Below are 20,247 nucleotides of genomic sequence, written 5' to 3' on the forward strand. Positions count from 1 at the left end.
TATACACATACACCCGCCCGCCCCCACCACGTATACACATTCACTGGACAAAAAAAGTAACGTTATAGTTAGGTGAATTTGTCAGTGACACAGAAATTTACCAGTTATAGTTAGAGTCAAATATAACTTGCGCCCCCACTATGCACAGCTTATGACCTAACATAGGACATCACTTGTGACCTGTTCTATGACATCATTTATTACATCACTGATGACATCATCCATGAGTGTGCTATTTTGTTTTATAGTTTAGATCGTGGCTGGTAACTACAGTAACACTGTTCTACCTAATTTTGTACAGCCTGTGTCCAGCTAATCAATATGAGTATTTGCAAAGCGCATAGGCTCCTAATGAACGATAGATGTGTAGAGGTATTGAACACTGTATAAATCTTTGTATTGCAGAGTAACTATGTTCAGTTGTATATAAACACCCCTTGGCAGCCTGTATTTGAATTTACTAACTTAGCCACAGGAACAAGTGAAGAAAAAATTACAAGCTTTATTTTATCTTACACATAAAGAACTCCATGTTTTATCTAATCAATGGGGTATAAAAACCTCCTAAGCGAAATATGACATATATTTAATGGTACATAAATAGGGCTAAAAAATATGAAAGTAATCACAATGACATATTTCATACAGCACATGATACAATAGATGAAATCAAAAACAATGACAGGACACATGACATTCTTAACAATAAAAAACTGACATGTTGATTACACAATAAATGATTGTAAATCAAAAGCAACCCAATGGTAATATCTATGTATGGCTAGAGATTGTTGTAATAAATGATGAAAATTTAGTTGCAGACTAGATCAGTGGCTATAGTAATAACATTCAAAACGCAATATTTCACATGTTGAGGATAGGCCACTATTATACACAACTTTTTTTTGTTATATATAAATTGAGTCTAAGATCAAAAAGAGACAGAAAAAGGAGAAACAGATAAGAAGGTGGTCAAGAAAGACAGATAGAACTGTAGAGATCCCAAATTGAAACCGAATGTGGTAAACTCCCAGTAGCCCTGATGCAGGGTAAGGGCGCAGCAAGGACTTCCCATATATAGTACGTCAAACTGTGAATATATGGCAGCAGTACATGGAAAAGGTACTGAGACATGCACCGTTTCATAGGGAGCTCCTCATATGGATATTGGTCCCTATAAGAGACATGAGCGCACACCTGATTTTGCTCGGGTAGCCTGTGTTTCCAGGCTACTCGAGCAAAACGTTTATGACATATAAACAAGCCTGTGACAGCTTTGCTCTAGGTCAGGGTCCCCAACTACACTATATGGGGATTTTGGAGATTGACAGAATCACCTGGCCAGAGTACTCAAATATCCCACAACCAACGCACACACTGGCCCTGCTGCTTACATGCAGATCCGGGTGCCGATATACTATTATTTTTCAACCTTAATTTCTCAGAAACTACTGAAAGGATTTAAACCAAATAACAAAAAGCACAATCTGCGGACCAACATCTACCTTCCTGCCAAATTTGGTACAATTCCGGTGAGCAGTTTTTGCTGAAGCCTGTCTTAAAAAAGTATATGGGAAATGCATGAAGATTTAGCGTTTCAGTTTCCACCTTTTTTTTTTGGTTACCGCTTGACAGATCACCCTGAAAATTTCCAGGAAGGCGTGAACTTTTTTTTGAAAATGTTTTGTGAAGATTCATCAAAAGGGGCCAAAGTTATCAGCACCCCAAAATACTCTCTTTTTAATGGAAAAGCAGACCTAACTATAACTACCTAGTGGAGACTGCCACTAGGTTATATATATATAGATTACCTACTGGTGGTTGCCAGTAGGTAGTTATAGGTAGGACCATGTTTCCATAGGAAAAGCATTTATTGACTTGCCTACAACATTGGCGTCACCTGTGCAGTGGGGAGCAAAAATTTGGGGAGCGAAATAAGGGTGCGTTTGTAATGTTAATTCCCATAGGAACCTTTAGCCACATCTACACCCCGAACTGCTGAAGGGACTAGAGCAAATCGGTTCAGTAGTTTTTGCAAAATTTAATCAGAAAATTATAGTGATATATCTGTCTGCAGTGGTTTCGCGATTAATCGTGAATGAGTGTGCCAACTGGAATGCTCTGATTGGCTGGATGCAACCTGAACAGAAAGTTGTGGCCACTATTTTATCTATAGGTAACGGTTGCCGGGGCTAAAACTTTGTGTGAAAGCCTACATAAGGGGTCAGGGTGGACATACTCTGACTCCATGGTTGAGAAATGGGGGTGTTAGTGACAAGTTATGTGTCCAAAATTGTGTATTTGTTTCCTGAATTGATATTTGAGACAATGCTGTGACCGCCAGCATAGCCCCCCCCCAATGTATTATTGCGGAGACATTACCACTATCAACATCATACCAAATATTGGTAGAAATATTTTAAAAAAGTATCAGTGAATCATTAATACACATTGTTATAGAGATAATGACATTTTTATACATTTTTTAATAGAGTTATTTATACAGTGAGTTATTTATATAGTGAGTTATGCACTATGTTGGTTACAATAATTATATCCCCTTAACGGTGGGGATCGCGATGAACAATGTCATAGAGTCATCGCAATGTCCGGCCTAACCACGAAAACGGAAAATAAGTTTTAGAGATGATTGTTCAAGAAATACACTAGAAAAGTATGGGTTGGTAGTATAGAGTAATAAACCCATAGTCTGTAAAATACTTATATGTGTGTATATGGAAAATGCTACTTACCAGTATGCATCTGTTCTTGGCATGTAGAGCTGCAGAGTCCTACACTTAGCAATAGATCGCCACCTGGTGTCGGGCTCGGATGATTGCAAGTTGTTGTCTTCTTGGAAGAAGTCTTTGTAGTCACGAGATAGGGGACTCCTCCCTTGGACAATACTGCGCATGGTCATCGACTCCATCCTCAGATTGTTTTTTGCCATGATGGGGAATGATGGCGTTAGTAGAAGTAAAGAGAAATGATTTCCATGTGTGTGCATCTAAGTAAGATGAGTACTGGAACGGATACAAGTCCCGGGGAGGGGAGAGGGCGTGTAGGACTCTGCAGCTCTACATGCCAAGAACAGATGCATACTGGTAAGTAGCATTTTCCGTTCGAGGCATATGAGCTGCAGATCCTACAGTTAGCAACGATTGTGCAGCAGTGTTTCCCCTAGCGGTGGTCGCTTGTATTTGTTGCAGCATACTGAAATAGTGTTTTAAGGACAGCTTGGCCCACTGCAGCTTGCTGCTTGGCTTGCACATCAACACAATAGTGTTTAGTGAAGGTGTGTATTGTATACAATGCTGCTGCCTTGCATATGTCCTCTAGTGGTATGTTTCCTAAGAAAGCCATAGAGGCTCCTAGTTTGGGAGTGAAGTGTGCTCTAGGAGGAACTGTTAGTGTACGTTTAGCTTTTTGATAGCATATTTGAATACACTTTACAATCCATCTGGCAATTCCTCCTTTAGAGATGGGATTGCCTTTGTGTGGGGGAGAGAAAAATACAAATAGTTGTTTTGCCTTTCTGAAGGATTTAGTCCTGTCTGTGTAGTATAGTAGAGCTCTTCTAACATCCAAGGTGTGTAAAGCCCTTTCTGGAAAGAGTCCGGTTTTTGAAAAAACACTGGTAACTCTACTGATTGGTTTAGGTGAAAAGGAGTAATCACTTTTGGCAGGAATTTAGGATTGGGTCTAAGAACCACTTTGTTAGGATGTATTTGAAAAAATGGTTCTTCTATTGTGAATGCTTGTATTTCCCTAACTCTTCTGAGAGAGGTGATGGCAACAAGGAAGGCAGTTTTCCATGGTAGAAATTGCAGTTCACACTTATGTAAAGGCTCAAAAGGGGGGCCCATGAGTCTTGTAAGGACCACATTTAGGTTCCATACTGGAGCAGGTGGTAACCTAGGTGGGATTATTCGTTTTAATCCTTCCATAAATGCTTTTATTGCAGGTACTCTAAAGAGAGATAGATGTTGTCTATTTTGTAAATACGCTGCAATTGCTGCTAGATGCAGGCTTTTGGAAGAATAAGCCAAATTGGACCTTTGTAGGTGTAGAAGGTAGCAAATGATATTTTGGATGGAAACATCCAGTGGATCAATGTGATTGTTGTTAGAGTATATTGCAAATATTTTCCACTTAGCAGCATAACATGCTCTGGTAGTGGGTTTTCTAGCTTCTTTAATGATGTTCATACAGTCTGGTGGTAAGTTTAAGTAACCAAACTCTAGGACTTCAGGAGCCAGATCGCCAAATTCAGTCGGCTTGGTTCTGGGTGCCTTATTTCTCCATGGTTCTGTGTTAACAGGGATGGCGTGAGCCGTAATTTCTGATGTGGAACCAGTGAGAGATCTAGTAGCGTGATGAACCACGGCTGGCGTGCCCATGTGGGGGCCACTAGTATTAGTTTGAGAGACTGTTGTTTGAGCTTGCGAACTGTCTTGTCTGACCAGTTCATCCATATTGCATTCCCCTCCGACCGTGGGTGTGGGAACCTGGCGGCGAAGGTTGGGCATTTTGCATTTTTGTGGGTGGCAAACATGTCTATCTGTGGATGCCCCCACATTTGGAAGAATGGTTGTAGAACTTGTGGGTGCAACTCCCATCCGTAAATCTGTTGTGACGGACGACTCAACAGATCTGCTATCTGGTTGTGAATTCCTGGAAGGTGTTCTACTGTGAAGTGTATGTTTTGAGGGATGGCCCATCTCCAAATGTTTTGTGCAAGCTGGGACAGTTGCAGAGAGTGTGTCCCCCCCTGTTTTTGAATATAATACATGGCTATCATATTGTCCGTCCGGACTAGGACAGCTTTGTTTTGTATTTGTACTTGAAAAGTTTTGAGTGCTAGGAAAATTGCTAGCAACTCCAAATGGTTGAGGTGGAACTGTTCCTGTTGATTGTTCCACTGACCTTGTGTGGTATAATGCAAGAGATGGGCTCCCCATCCTGTGAGGGATGCATCTGTCGTGAGCACTATCTGTGGAACAGGGTCTAGAAACGGCCGTCCCTTTGTCAAGTTTTTGGTGTTCCACCATTGCAGAGAGCGATATGTACGGCTCTCTACCAGCACCAGGTCTGTGAGCTGACCTTGAGCCTGATTCCACTGTTGTGCTAGACATTCTTGTAGTGGGCGCATTTGCAATCTTGCGTGAGGAACTATAAAGATGCAAGACGCCATCATGCCTATTAGTTTCATGAACACTCTGGCTTGGAGAGAGTGCTGGCATTGAAAAAGGGAGACTAAGTTCTGAATACTTTGAATCCTGGCTTGACTGGGATACGCTAGAGCTGCAGATGTGTCTATGGTAGCTCCTAGATATTGATGAGCGTGCGAAGGCTCTAGGTGCGACTTGGTGTAGTTTATCGTAAAACCCTAAGTCGTGCAATGTTTGAATTGTTAATTTTGTGTGTTGTACACACTGGTTGAACGATCTTGCTTTTATGAGCCAGTCGTCGAGGTAAGGGAAAACATGTATTTGTTGTCTTCTGAGATGTGCTGCTACTACTGCTAAGCACTTTGTAAACACTCGTGGTGCTGTCCTTGTATGACAAACCTTAGATACTTCCTGTGCGCAGGATGTATAGGAATGTGAAAGTAGGCGTCCTTTAGGTCTAGTGTGGACAGAAAATCTCCCTGTTGTAGTAATGGGAGTACTTGTTGTAAAGTGATCATGTGAAAATGATCCGATTGTATGTAGTGGTTGAGGGGCCTGAGGTCGAGAATTGGTCTTAATGTCCCGTCCTTTTTGGGAATTAGGAAGTACAGGGATTAAACTCCTGTTCCTTGTTCCTCTAAAGGAACTACTTGAATAGCATCTTTTTGTAGAAGTGCTAGAACTTCCTGTTGAAGCAGAGTTATATGGCCTGTGGTGGTATGTTTTGGGGGGGGTTCCTGTGAGTTCTAGGCAGTAGCCATGTTGGATAATTTGTCTTACCCACCTGTCTGTTGTGATGGAGTTCCAGACAGGTAGGAACTGTGAAAGTCTGCCCCCCACAGGAGTGGAATGCTGTAGGGGAGGCAGAGGGAAGTCACTGTTTGGGAGTGGAAGAGGAGCGGTTGTTGTTATTACCTCTGCCTCTTCCCTTGTTGTTGTTGCCTCTGCATCCTCCTCTAAAGTAGCCTTTGTTAGAGGAGGTTTGTGTGTTTGTCTAAAAAGATGATGTGGTCTCTGTGCCTGTTTGCTTTGAGCCTCCTCTATAGAAGGAGCGGTGAAAATAACTTTTATTCTGGGTGGATTGTAATGCACCCATACACTTAGCTGTGTCCGTGTCGTTTTTCATCTTCTCTAGTGTGTTGTCAACCTCCGGCCCGAACAACTGGTTTTGATTGAAGGGCTGGTTCAGGATGGTAGTTTGTACCTCTGGTTTAAAACCTGAAATGCGTAACCATGCATGACGCCTGAGAATCACACTAGTATTGACTGCTCTGGATGCTGTGTCAGCTACATCTAGTACGCATTTAATTGAGGCATTAGATATTAGTTTGCCTTCTTGTAAGAGCTCTGCTGCCTGATCTTTGTATTGATCTGGGAGATGTTCCATTCATTTTTCTAGTTGGTCGTAGTGAGCCCTGTCGTAGCATGAGAGTAAGGCTTGTGTGTTTTCTATGCGCCATATGTTTCCTTTTTCCCGACGCATCAATAATTTTGCATTCTTTGTCAGGCGGGGGCGTGTCACCAGAAGTTTGGGAGTTTGCTCTTTTACGTGCATTTGACACCACCAAAGAGTCTAGTGGCAGATGTCCCTTAATATAGACCGGATCAGCTGGTGCTGGTCTATACTTTTTTTCTATTCTGGGATTTAGCACCCTACATCTTACTGGATCTTTAAAAATGTCCGGAGCATGTTTAATAACTCCTTTGATCATAGATAATATTTGAGTAGACCTTTATGACTGCTCAAAAGTGTCTAGTAAGACATCCTCCTCAATGGCATCAGAGTGTATTGACACTCCATGGTAAAGGGCAGCTCTGTTTAATAGATGATTAAACCCAATACTATCTTCTGTTGGGGAAGGTTTTGTTGGGTAGTACTGAGGCTCAGGGATGTCTGGTGCATTGTTTGGTGTAAAACCATATGCCTCGTCCTCCTTGGGATATTGACATCCTCATCTAAAGGGTATGTTACGTCATTGCCCCCACCTAAATCATACTCTTCGTCAGTGTGGTGTGATGATACAGGAGATTGAACTGGAGAAGTCATAGGTTCAATGTAAGGATTAGGAGAGGAAGAAGGTGAAGGAGAGGAAGGGTGCATTGGAGAAGTTGCACAGTCCTTTTTGGCAGGAACCACAAGGGGAAGTGGTGTGTCTGCTGGCCTTTTGTTATAGGGAATTGCTTCTGGTCTTTTTTTATATGGAATTGCTTCCAAATGTCCAGTTTTTGGATAAATATAGACTTTTTTTCTGTTTAAGATCTGGTTTAAACAGTTCTTCTTGTTCTATAATCTTCTTTGGCGTCGATTTTTTCGGTGCCGATAGAGGTTGATTAGTGTTCTTTCCCTTAGGAGGAATGATGGAGTCCTGTGGCAATTTTTTCGGTGCCGAAGGTGGTCTTGGCTTGTCTGTATCATGCCTTGGAGTCTTTGGTACCGATATCGTAGATTTCGGCGTGGAGACAGGTTTTGTTGGGCCTGCGATGCCGGAATCTGGCTTCCCTTCTTTATTTTTGGAACTGGAGGGTTTCGGAGTCGAAGCTTTCGGGTCCGTTACGGTTCTTGGCTTCGGCACCGATGTGTCTTTTGGTTCAGGTGCCGAAGGGTCTTTGTCTTTGGGCACCGAAGGGCATTTTGGCTTCGGTGTCGAAGGATGTTTCGGTGTCGAAGGATGTTTCGGTGCCAATGGAGGAGGTGGAATTGGCACATGTTTTTTCGGTGCCGAGGCACCGGAAGGCGTAGTCTTTTTCCTCGGAGCCGAGCCCGAAGGCGGGGCGTCGGAGGGTAAATTTCAGTCTCGACTGGGCCCCATGGGCGGAGTGCCGACCGCTGCCTTTGTATTGGGTAGTGTATGTTGTGCGGGGGCAGTGGTACTCACAGGTTGTTGAGATGGAATCGAATCGTCCGAGTCCTCTGCCCCCGATATGATCTGGAGATCAGGCGAGTCTTCCTCGGCGACGAGTGGAGCCTCGTCCTCGGAGATATCTTCGATTGGATCTTCGTCCTCGGAGAAGTCTTCTTCAACGATCTCCTCCTCAAATATGGCCTCCGGTGCTGGAGCTGATCTCCTCATTTCATGTCGATGGGCCCTCCGATCCCGAATGGTTTTCTTCGATCGAAAGGAGGCACAGGCTGTGCAGGTCGACTCGTGTTCTGGCGAGAGACAGAGGTTGCAGACCTCGTGATGGTCGCTATGAGGGAACTTTGCTCGACATACCGGGCACCTCTTGAATGGAGTTCTGTCCATGAGGTGTAGGTCGTACGGCGCAGATAGGCCCAACGGCCTGCGTCGACACACCTGAATGTAGCTGGTGATGTCAAAGCCTATTCGATGTCGAATTAAGTTTATCTAAAGTTTCTCGCTTCGAAAATGCAGAAAAAGTCTTTTCTAGCCAGAGCGGAAAACTTTCATCCGAACCCAGTGGCGGAAAAAACCAATCTGAGGATGGAGTCAATGACCATGCGCAGTATTGTCCAAGGGAGGAGACACCTATCTCGTGACTACAAAGACTTCTTCCAAGAAGACAACAACCTGTAATCATCCGAGCCCAACACCAGGTGGCGATCTATTGCTAAGTGTAGGATCGCAAGCTCATATGCCTCGAACATGTGTTTTCAACTTTATGGAAAAGGCTCGTTCGTCACGGTTAACTTCACTACGACATCCCAGATAACTGGAAAATAGGTCTAAAAGATGGTTTTTAAACTATATGAGTTTAAACAGGCTTTGAAAGACGTATGTATATAGTAATATGTGTAGTGCAATGTTCAGAATGGATTTTTTACAAAGTATTTTTGGATCTGTTGGTGGTCATTGAATGTCTGCTTTTGTTTTCCGTTTTCACGTAGTGTCCACGGGGATCGCACTGTCGTCATGTGGATTGTCAAAAAAAACTTTAGAAAAATACTTCACAATATTTCGGGTACTAGGGTGGCTCTGACAAGAGACTTTGCATTGGTTGTGTGTATATGGCTGCTATACATGAGACTGGATGCAAAGTTTTAATCCACATGGCTATAGAGGGTCTTTGGGTGCAAATTACTACTCCTGTTACCTCCAGCCAGTCCCACACAGTCAGTTTGCTAAGAGGTGTTTGGAGGTCACACTCCCTTTCAGCACCACTCTTCAAACCAGTCTCCTGGCACAGTACTGGTTGGTGAATTAAGTGCTCTTGGATGCTAATGGACCTTGGGGACCAAGAAGCCCTCCTGGTACTTTCTGTAAGTCCTACACAGCTGAATTCCTGAGAACTAGTCAGAGGCCCACCCCTTTCCACACCGTTCTGCAAACACCATTGCTAATTAAAAAAACATAGAATTTCACTGAAAAAACCAAGGGTTACAGGTAAGTTTTAGTTGGAAATTAGCATTTAAAAACCCTTAGAAATTCACTGAAAAAAAACAAAGGTTACAGGGATGTTATAGTTAGACTGACATTTCACTCATGCAAAACCAGAGAAATTCAGCAGTTATAGTTAGCTGAGCTAACTATAACTTGCGCCTCCGTAATGCACTGCTAATGACCGCACACATTAAATCACTCATGACATGGTCAGTGACATGACTGATTACAAACTGGTGTTAAGCATTGTTTTGGTGTTTATTTTGAAGCACTGTAAAGTTACCTACAGAAACTCAAAGTAGCAATTAGCAGCACTTTGAGCTACTTTGTATCACAGTAACGTCCGATGTTTCATACATGGGCATTTCCTTGCTAACACCTATGGATAAAATATTTTGTCTTCAAACTTTTCAAGCACAGCGCAGCACACAGACAAAGTGGAGGAGGTTTTAACATATGTATGAGCATATTTCTTTTGCACTGGAAGCACACCTTTCCAGTAAAAAACCTATGGTAGACATCAAGTACATGCACCTTTGCACCATGCTGCAAGGCACCTGAAGTGTGCCAGCAGTTGTAAATAGAGCAGCAGCATCATATCTTAGTATAGATGCTGTTGTCCAGCTCTTGCCCTCTTACCCACACAGCACAGCAATTTCAGCTGCTGCATTGCGTGATTTAGTAAATCTGCCCATTGAAGTGCACTGCATGTTAAATACTTTTTATTCAGTAAATTCCAAGGCTTGTTCAGGTTTGTCTTTACTGAACCATAACTAACTTTTAACATATTCCATGCGTCGGACGGCCCCCAGCCGTCCGACGTCACGGTGGGCGTGTGCACCGGACGGCCGGGGGCCATCCGATATACGCATGCGTCAAATTCCACCGCACCGTGGCGGTATTTGTGCCGCAGCGAAGCGGTTAACTGTTTTTTTTTCTAGTGAATTTCTAGTTTTTTTCTGATGTACTGTATTCTCCTTCCATGTACTCATTCTGCACCGTTCACAGCCTTATATGTTTGGTCAGGTCGAGGCCCCACCCATTAATGACAACAGAAAACAATGCCCTTATAGGTTGATTGCTTAGTTTGCATGTTGTCCAGTGCATCCGTGGTAGTGAAAGGAAACCAGCCCAATGGCACAAGAAACTTCCTGCGGTGGGCATATGAAGTCTGGACTTCAGAAGCTCCAATACCTATAGGGATTCTGCCTTTGAGATCCGAAGGCCTGACTCACCAAGATGCCCCTTCAATGGCTCGAGAACCTGTGGCCTTTGTTAGATGTCGCAGTACATATGGTGGCCATTTTTGCTCAGGTTGGCATGATCTCCTAAAATAAAAGGCAATGAGGCACCCATGGCAGAGTCAAGTCTTGCACTTGTGACCTAACAAATACATTAAAAATACCTTCTTTCATGTGGTGTAGTGGAGAGAAAAAAAGGATTGCTTTGTGTCGATAATCTATCCTTGTGTCACATAAATACCTGAATGTGTGACAATTCACTGTAGTTTTGCCATTAAAATAGTCCCTCAATCTTCACAAAGGAACCACTCTCTAGAAGGCAGCTGACACGTCAAACAGCCAATAGCATGATCTAGGAGCATCATTTTATGTATATTTTTCAGAAGAGTAGCGACAAAAGCTATGGTAGACATCTAAAATTGTCAACACAGACATAAAAATGATGTGCTGGTGTTGCCTGTTGGAATGAATAGTTATGCTTCTCAGATTTTATTATCGAATACACATAATTATGAAAACAAGATTTTTTTTTGTGTCTGGATATGTGTATACAATGGAACGGTGACACTAAGGCCTGCAGAAACAGAGCAGAACTAAGAAAAGGAACTAGGGTAAAGGGAATGAGTAGAATGATACTTCGGGCTTGGAGGGGATAGAGCAGTGCTACTGCACTCTGTCCATTTTTTTTGTTTCCTCATTGACTGAACACTATCACAGGCAAATTTGTCAAACTTAATGTAATTGACTCAGTTTGCAGTCTAGCCAGGCACTGGAGGCACAGTGATGGAAACAGTTAACGCTGTGCCTCAGGTGTTCTCTGGGACCTGATCCCAGAGGCTCCTGGCAGGCCAAATATAGCAACGTGGATGCTTACAGAACCCTGGACACTATGGACGTAAATCTACCGGGGGCACCTGCCTCTGCCGCCAGGCTGAGGGGCTTCCAAGAAGTCTAACACTGATCAATCAACAGGGACACTTGAACAAGTTTGCATAGAGGTTTAGTACCTATGGTGGATATATTTCTGGGAGAGTTCTAGCCATCTTACGCAGATGTTGTGATGAAGCTAAAACAAGAGGCTAACACTGCACCCACCCCTCTTTCCTTTGCATGTATCCTTTGTTCCCCAAGTCAGACCAGGATTACTATTACTGAGCCTTCTACCACACTCTTTGGTCCGTCACCTACTCCAAGTATATTTTCTCATTTAGTTCACTCATCTCATGTTCACCTGTCTTCATTCACCCTGCCATCCAGTTTTTGAAATCTTGGGCAAAGGAATTGTCTCTGAATGTGTTTAGGACTTTAAGTGGGGTGGGGACTGGAGCAGCCTTACTGGCTTAGGATTCCGCAAACCACTGCTTGTTGGGATACTATCCATGTAGAGAATATCCTGTGATTTAGTATATCTTGGTTTCCTATGATATCTTGAGATTTAAACCTAGAGAACAACTTTTCACTAAAGTGTATGTTCATAACCAAGCTAGACCCCGGTGTTCACCTTCCATATTACTGTAATGTTGTGGTTTGGAAAGTATTTTAATAAAGATTAAGTTGCAAAAGAATATGCATTTTATGATAAAAACATCTACACTTGATTACATTTTTCCTGCATTTCAACTGACCACTGTAGTTATTTTACACAGCGCGTATGAGGAGAAGTGCGCACACACTAGACATGGTAGCTACTGATCAAGCAAATAATATCTTGTAAGTGTGCAATCACAAGAGAAGATTCATATATACAACTTAATTCAAGCATACCTCTTCGGGGCAGTTTTCTGGGCGTGGTAGACGCTTCCCATCTTCCAGAACTTTTATAAGCCTTGTTACTGTCATTTGTCCTTGTGTAGGGCCAATCATTTTCAAAAACATCTATTAGATAAAAAAATAAAGCAGACCATTATTTTAAAACAAACCCTTAGTGTAATCCACTTCAAAAACACTTGTAACACAAGTTCACTCATATTCTTTGATCCACACCCAACCTTTTTTCTATGTTGGCCCATTACATCAAAATTATTTTCTTTGCTGAACATACTGAAAGTAGATGAATTGCGGTTCTTGCACATTATTAGCTTCTCCCTTATCTGAGCACAATCCATTTAAAATGTTCCACAAAGGTAAATAGTATAGAACACGTTCCATGTATGCATTGAATTAATGGGCATTGAAATGGCATTTAAATACCTCCGCTTCTGGGCGTTAAGAAAAAGTCAAAACAATAAGTCAACAGAGGTAAGTATGTAAAAAAGATGTGGAGAAGCAGCATACATTAAGGGTGTGCGTATGTGTAGATAGATACAAGGGGATTTATGTGGTACTGGACCATACATCAAGAGAAAAATATTCAAAATTGTTCAAATGTCAGCTTATTGGTGTTGAATCGTGATTGTTTTCTCCACAGCACTACACAGAGATTAGCAGAGTTCAGTCCACTGCCATCATTCCCCATTCAGCCTTCCTCCCTGAACACACTTGCGCAGCTGCCCACCCGAGCCTGGAACCCCAAGCGGTTTACTCTTCGCTGCTTCCGCCATTACAATGTCTCTCCAAATTACAGACCGCCAGTCATTTCTCTTCACAGCCTAGTTAGCCTTTCAAGAGCAGTCACCATCAAGGACAATACATCCTCTCCTCCATCTCCCTCTTTGTCCCTTAGCCAACAACTCGCTCAGACTCAGCCCATGATCACATACTGCGAAAGCACTCTGTGGATTTTAACAGAATAGAATGAGTGATGGATGTGACTGTGTTCCTCCTCACTCCCCTCCTGTGGACCTCTTTACTCAGGGACAGACTGTGGAATGCAGCCATGTACGTTCGAACCTCAAGGACTGATCTATCCCCCACTTTCACTCCTCATCATTTTTCAAATCATCTTCTTTAACTTAAGTCTACCAACCCCTCCATGAATTCCCTGGTTTGTGATCAGTGCATCAGGTTTTGTTCCTTCTGCCATAAGCATCCTGTAAAGTGTGTTTGAATGAGCGAGTGGGACTGGGCCAAACTCAACATTACCACTGGTGACTTTCTGGCTTTGACTCAAATACGAATACATATATTGCACCAAAGGGCCGATCGAAGGGATGGAATGTGCTCCGGAAAGTCCCCTGAGACCGAACTCTCTAATAAGCTGCGCTTTACAAAACCAAGAACTACAAGTAAATTCATAAAGCTGATTGCAGCCTTTTCTTTTATGAAAAGAAACAGAAGAACACAAACATATTTGCATAATAGATATATGCCCTCTGCTATTTCAAGGTTAATTATGCCATTATAATAGTTATAAGAAGAAGTTCAACAAATGCAAAGACAGTGAAGAAGCTAATTAAGATGCAAATTATTTAGAATAACAGCTATATGAGCAGTGATTAACATAGCATTTAGAGATGAAATGACACGCATTTGAAATGTGCAAACTGCAATATAAAGACATCGTTTTCGATGCTGCTGGCAATAACAGATACTAAGGATGATTTGAAGACAGTACAAGAAAAGGTTTCAGATTCAGAACAACAAAGTTGGATCAGAGCAAGTTGTGGGAAAAAGCAAATGACATCTGGAGCAAGGAGGGAAATCCAACCATAGATCATTGTTTTAGTGTGTAGGCGCTGGCAAGGAAGTCCATAGACCAAACGGGGAAATTGATTTGTTGTTTTGTAGATTTCCGTGTGGCATTTGATATGGTGCAGTACAACCTAATGTGGGAATTCCTAATTAATTTCGGAATCTTTTATAAATTCTAAAAGAGGTACATAGCCAGAATAAGGCTCAGGTGATAGTGGATTCAAAAGAGACCCTAACTTGAAAGATAAATATTAGAAATGGCCTCCAAAAAGGTTGCATATTGGCTCAATTGCTATTTTCCATAGTTGTAGCGGACCTACCGGCTACCCTAAAAGGTGCTAAGGGTTTATGTCCAAAGATGAATAGCGTTCATGTGGTATGCCTGTTATATTCTGATGATTTGGCAATAATCGACATGACATAGGTAGGTCTGCAAAGGAAATCGAATGTGTTTCATGATTATTGCACAAGGAAGAAGCTTCAAGGGAGGAAATAAAATGGAAATAGTTAAAAATATTTAGGGATGAGGTTTAATGAGAATTGGAAAGATCATATAGAATCCCTAAAAGCAACTGCAAGGTCCTCCCACTGTGGATTAAGAAAGATCAATAGAGACCATTAAGGTCCCTCCCAGCCTACCTTGCTATGATCTGCCCCCAACTCCACTATACAGCAGAACTGCTGTGTTTAAAGGGATAATTAGACTAGAATATTGAGGAAGGGAGGTGCCTAAATAAATTGTTATCCCTACCCGTCAGCAATGGTACAGGCCATAATACTGGAAACCCATCTCTCTGGCAGGAGCTACTTAGCATATGCTCGAATAGTAAGATTCTAGTCACGGAGGACGAAGGACAGAGAATTACAAATATTTACCCTTTGAAAAAATGAAAATACACATAGTAAATTGAGTTGGGCAAAAAGATGCTAGAAAATAGGTAGATGATTAACTTTAAACGTAAATATCGGTATCCTTGAAATTAATCGCTCTAAAATGGAGCTACATACTTTGTCTAAAAGCTGTGCCAGGAAAGAGAACATGCTGGAGCTTACCAGCAAGGTTTCAGTACAGTTAATGAGAAAGGCCTGGGAAAGAGAAGACTGCTTTCTGTAGGTCGATGAATTGTCAATCCCCTCGCTAAGACATGCTTTATTGAAGTTCAGATCTGGCTTAAACCCAGGTTTGAAAAATATGGCACTGAGTATCATAGCCCTAAATGACAATGGAAAATGTACTTGTGGTCCGAATATAAAGTGTGATTGTTTACATATTGTATTTGATTGTTTAAGGTTTTAGCAGCAGGTAAAAATAGTTTATAACCAATTTTTTTTTTAAAGATGGGATTTGAGAGCATAGATAAGCAGTTGATTTTGTGACGGAAATGAAATATTTAGATGCGATTTGTGCATTTGGAAGGATTTTAATCGGGGTCAGGAAATATTAAAGGGAAAGACTATAGTTAAACTCTTAAAGCCTATGGAAGAGCATAATTTGGGAGCTGATGTTTTAGATTTTTTTGGGGGGTTGAATGGTGTTATTATATTATGATATTTATTGGAAAATATGTATTTCTATGAATAGTGTTTTTTTTTTAATTGTAAAGACCTTTGGTCTCAATAAACAACTATGACTGACTAATTTGTATTAAAGCTTGTTTTGGATATACATCTATGTTGCCTGGAGGGCTGCAAGTAATAGAAATAATATTGCTCTCTTCAGGTTGATGTACTTGATTATTGTGGAGTATGCTATAAAGACCTCATGATGGTACCCATTGAACAACTAAATTACTATGGGCAGTTAACGGTTGTCTTGTTGATCTACCTCAGGCCATCCACATATTAGGAACTGGAAAATTAAACACTTACATTTTTTTTTAAGTCAGCGCCCTCCAGACACACCCAAAGGACCCTTTGCTGCAGAGACAAAACTTGTATCATAACCATGATTATATTAAGGAGCTAAAGCGCTACGAGGCCTCCGGGTAGATAGCGCTATACAAGTGTAATTTAATAATAATAATAATAAAGACCATATTTTCTGGAAGCAAACTGCATGCTCGGTCAAAATATAATCATACAAGTCTGAATCACCCATTCTGGTATCCTGACTACTCCATTCCAGTTTCTTATGGCTATATAAAGGAGTCAAAGATGAACTTTCCTGGAAGCAAATTGCTTCATAAGTCAAAGTATAATTGAAGTAGTCTCCATCCCCCATTTTGGTGCTCAGACCTGCTACATTCCAGATCCTCATGGTCAACTGGCTAGTGCTCGGTTGCCTTCTATTAATCAAAAGGTGAACGTGCTCTGATATCCTCTAGTTTTACTGTGTCATGCTACAACATTTGCTCCTGAGTATTCACTGTGAGAACCATGTCTCTATTGGTTAATTATAGGCTCGGTTGCTTGATTTAAACAAGCATTAGCAAAGCCAAAAGTTCTTGACTTCATGTAGTGTTCCCTGACCCTTTTGCTTTTCCAATGCTATTCCTCATTTTGCTTTGGCTGTTGTGAGAAAAGAACATGTACAAGTCATAAAATCAACCAACGCATTACTGTTTGTCTGAAATACATGCACTACCAAATTCTGAAGCACCTTCTAGTGTTTGTTTGACAAAGGTGTATGTGATGAGAATAGGAAGAAAAGAGACCTCAATTATGAAAAACAAGCCAGCTCACGGCCCGATCTTGAAATATCTGGTTTCAGTATGGAGGAGTTCAAGCCAATAGATCTGTCTGGGAAGGCTTTTTACAGGATAAAACAGGAGTAAAGGAACTGGCCTGCTCTGAACCGGGTCTTTTGGAATGAGACTGATCGATACAAGCAACCTCATTTATACCCAGGAAAAAGCAGTTTTGCAGGGGAAAATAAGAGGTAAAAGCGTGGCTGTGCTCTGCACCTTGTTCTCCTATTTTCACCTTTTCCGCCCTGTTGTGTAAACTGAGCTCACTTATTCTTAAAGATGTGCAGAGCTACTGCCGCGAATGTGCAGTGTAAATGACAATGCCAATAGCTTAAACTCTTGCAAAATGCGACAATAATTGCATTGCAGATGCAATTTTTGTAAAAGCGCCCCATGATGAGCTTTGACATTAATGTCGGCCACACCCCTTTCTTTAGACGGGCTGCATCAATAGAAAGGTTTGCAGCTGCCATTAGAGTATGGGCCGCTTTTACAAAAAAAAAAGAATTTCTTTGTCAAGTTAACAAATGCTCTTTTTTGTGAAAGTGCCCCATGCCGCAGAATCACTTTAATAGCAGCCGCAATCATTTCTTTAGACAAACCATGTGTACAGAAAGGGGCAGGGCCGACATTAATGTGAAAGCACCTTTTGGCGTAGTAATAAGGAGGAGCTAACAAGCCTATTAACGTATCAGAAGCCAGCATTTACAAAGGACAATGATGTAGGCCAATTTCAAATAGGTTCGACTAAAAAACGGGCACTAGTGATGGTGTTTAATAAAAACACGTTGTCAAAGGCTAAAATGCATCCTCACCTCCCACAATCACTCTGATGAGAACATATCTTTCTTTATGCAGGAATCGGGTACACAACAAAACATTGCAAGTGTACTTTGAAACAGACTTTCCCCTTTTCATCAGTGCTTGATACAAAACATACGAAACAAGCATTGGAAATGCAATAGGTCTCGCAGTAGGAAAGTTTGAGCTATAGGTGTTAATTATTTTTTTGTTTTTTATTTATGTGTTGTTTTTTCTAAATAGCTAAATTAATAGCTTTCTTCTTTACAAAGCCAATAGTTATAATTTTTCTAAATGTGACACCTCTAGCATTTGTAAAGCAACATGTTTTGTATTAACGGGACTTATATGTATTGATATAAAAAAAATCAATGGCTTTAAAAAACAATAATTAATACGTAAATAAAATGGATTTTATTTTATATTGCCAATAGCTTAAAGTTTATTAAATATATTTAGTGAAGATGCTGTGGTTGCGCTGAGTGAGGGTGAGTGAGTGAGGGTGAGGGTGGGTGAGGGTGAGTGAGGGGTTGAGGGTGAGGGAGGGTGAGGGGTTGAGGGTGAGTGAGGGTGAGTGAGGGTGAGTGAGGGTGAGTGAGGGTGAGGGGTTGAGGGTGAGGGGGTGAGGGTGAGGGGGTGAGGGGTTGAGGGTGGGTGAGGGTGAGGGGTTGAGGGTGAGTGAGGGTGAGTGAGGGTGAGGGGTTGAGGGTGAGTGAGGGTGAGGGGTTGAGGGTGAGTGAGGGTGAGGGGTTGAGGGTGAGTGAGGGTGAGTGAGGGTGGGTGAGGGGGTGAGGGGGTGAGGGTGAGGGGTTGAGGGTGAGTGAGGGTGAGTGAGGGTGAGTGAGGGTGAGGGGTTGAGGGTGAGTGAGAGTGAGGGTGAGTGGGGGTTGAGGGTGAGTGAGGGTGAGGGGTTGAGGGTGGGTGAGGATGAGTGAGGGTGAGGGTGGGTGAGGGTGAGGGGTTGAGGGTGAGTGAGGGTGAGGGGTTGAGGGTGAGGGTGAGTGAGGGTGAGTGAGGGTGAGTGAGGGTGAGGGGTTGAGGGTGAGGGGTTGAGGGTGAGTGAGGGTGAGGGGTTGAGGGTGAGTGAGGGTGAGGGGGTGAGTGAGGGTGAGGGGTTGAGGGTGGGTGAGGGTGAGTGAGGGTGAGGGGTTGAGGGTGGGTGAGGGTGAGGGTGAGTGAGGATGAGTGAGGGTGAGGGGTTGAGGTTGAGGGTGAGGGGTTGAGGGTGAGTGAGGGTGAGGGGTTGAGGGTGAGTGAGGGTGAGGGTGAGTGAGGGTGAGGGGTTGAGGTTGAGGGTGAGGGGTTGAGGGCGAGGGTGGGTGAGGGGTTGAGGGTGAGTGAGGGTGAGGGGTTGAGGGTGAGTGAGGGTGAGGGTGAGGTTTATAAACATCCATGCGCTCAATAAACACGTCTCAGGGCTGTTGGGCGAACCTGGCGAAATAGAATGACAGGTAAACAAACAGCTTTCCAAACGCACACTCACATTCAATGCCGTGACATCATTTTAAATCCAAAAGTGAAATCAAACTTCACCTCATAAACGAAACCCAAATTCGCTTGATCCAAACTTGAGCTGACAAATATACGATTTTTTTCTCCCTGTCAACGAGCCAACAGCTACTTCCTGATTGAGGGACGAAGCAAAACCGTACTGCTTTTAAGAAAAAAAAGGTTACCTTTTTTAATTTCTGGCTGGATGAAAACAACGAAATCCCAAATTGTTTCACTGTTGTCAAGGCGTTTGAAAATGGAAGTTAGAAGGACCCTGGGTAATTATCCGCAGTATCAAAACTAAAAGTTAAGGCAGCAGAGGCTGTTGCTGGAGACGGGTCTAGATCGAAAGCAAAACAAGACGAAGAGAGCGAGAGTGAGCTGGCCCTGGAAACGCCTCCCCTCCCTGCTGTTTGTTTCATGTTTGCAGAGGGAGCTGTGGGGGAAGGGAGACCTGCTGGAGGGGCATGGATACGAGAAGGACTGGCTCAACCAGTCGAGGAGGGAGCATGCTCGTTCTGGTACATACAGCGAGGCCATTTTGAAGCGATATGATGAGGGGGCAGTTCCCTGAGACCATGCTGTAAATCATTGTTTTTTTTTTCCTTTTTGTGTCAAATAACAATAAGCATGGCCACTTTGTTGTGAAATATAATTCTTTTAGTACATATCAAGCAAAATGAAATATAATGTATTGCTTCTATGATTACTATTTTATTAAAGTTGCAAAAACGTGTTTGCTTCCATTTATTTTCTTTTAGACCGAAAGGCAACCTGTAAGCTAAGCGCCCAGTGCATGTTTGAAACAACTGATTAATGCCTTATAACAAGATGGCCTCTATCTTTATTCGACCCCTGCTCAGCCTGCCAGAGCCTGTAGTCTCCTCTCAGTTTCTACACTGCCACGGGTGAGGAAGGAGAGCGGCAGTTAACGAGGAAGGAGTGC

At 42.5% G+C, this 20,247-nt stretch overlaps 1 protein-coding gene across 5 annotated transcripts in view; it reads right to left on the reverse strand.

Moving 5' to 3' along the window:
* Window positions 1-20,247, reverse strand: part of JAK1 (Janus kinase 1) — a 436,233-nt gene that overhangs the window by 3,635 nt on the left and 412,351 nt on the right. For all 5 annotated transcript variants that reach the window (XM_086953620.1, XM_086953634.1, XM_086953640.1 and 2 more), the window contains exon 23: window positions 12,517-12,627. In XM_086953620.1, the coding sequence (XP_086809746.1) occupies window positions 12,517-12,627 (111 nt within the window). The remainder of the gene's footprint in view (window positions 1-12,516; window positions 12,628-20,247) is intronic.

This window comes from Lissotriton vulgaris, chromosome 1_1, assembly GCF_964263255.1.
Source record: "Lissotriton vulgaris chromosome 1_1, aLisVul1.2, whole genome shotgun sequence".
Taxonomy (NCBI): Eukaryota; Metazoa; Chordata; class Amphibia; order Caudata; family Salamandridae; genus Lissotriton; species Lissotriton vulgaris.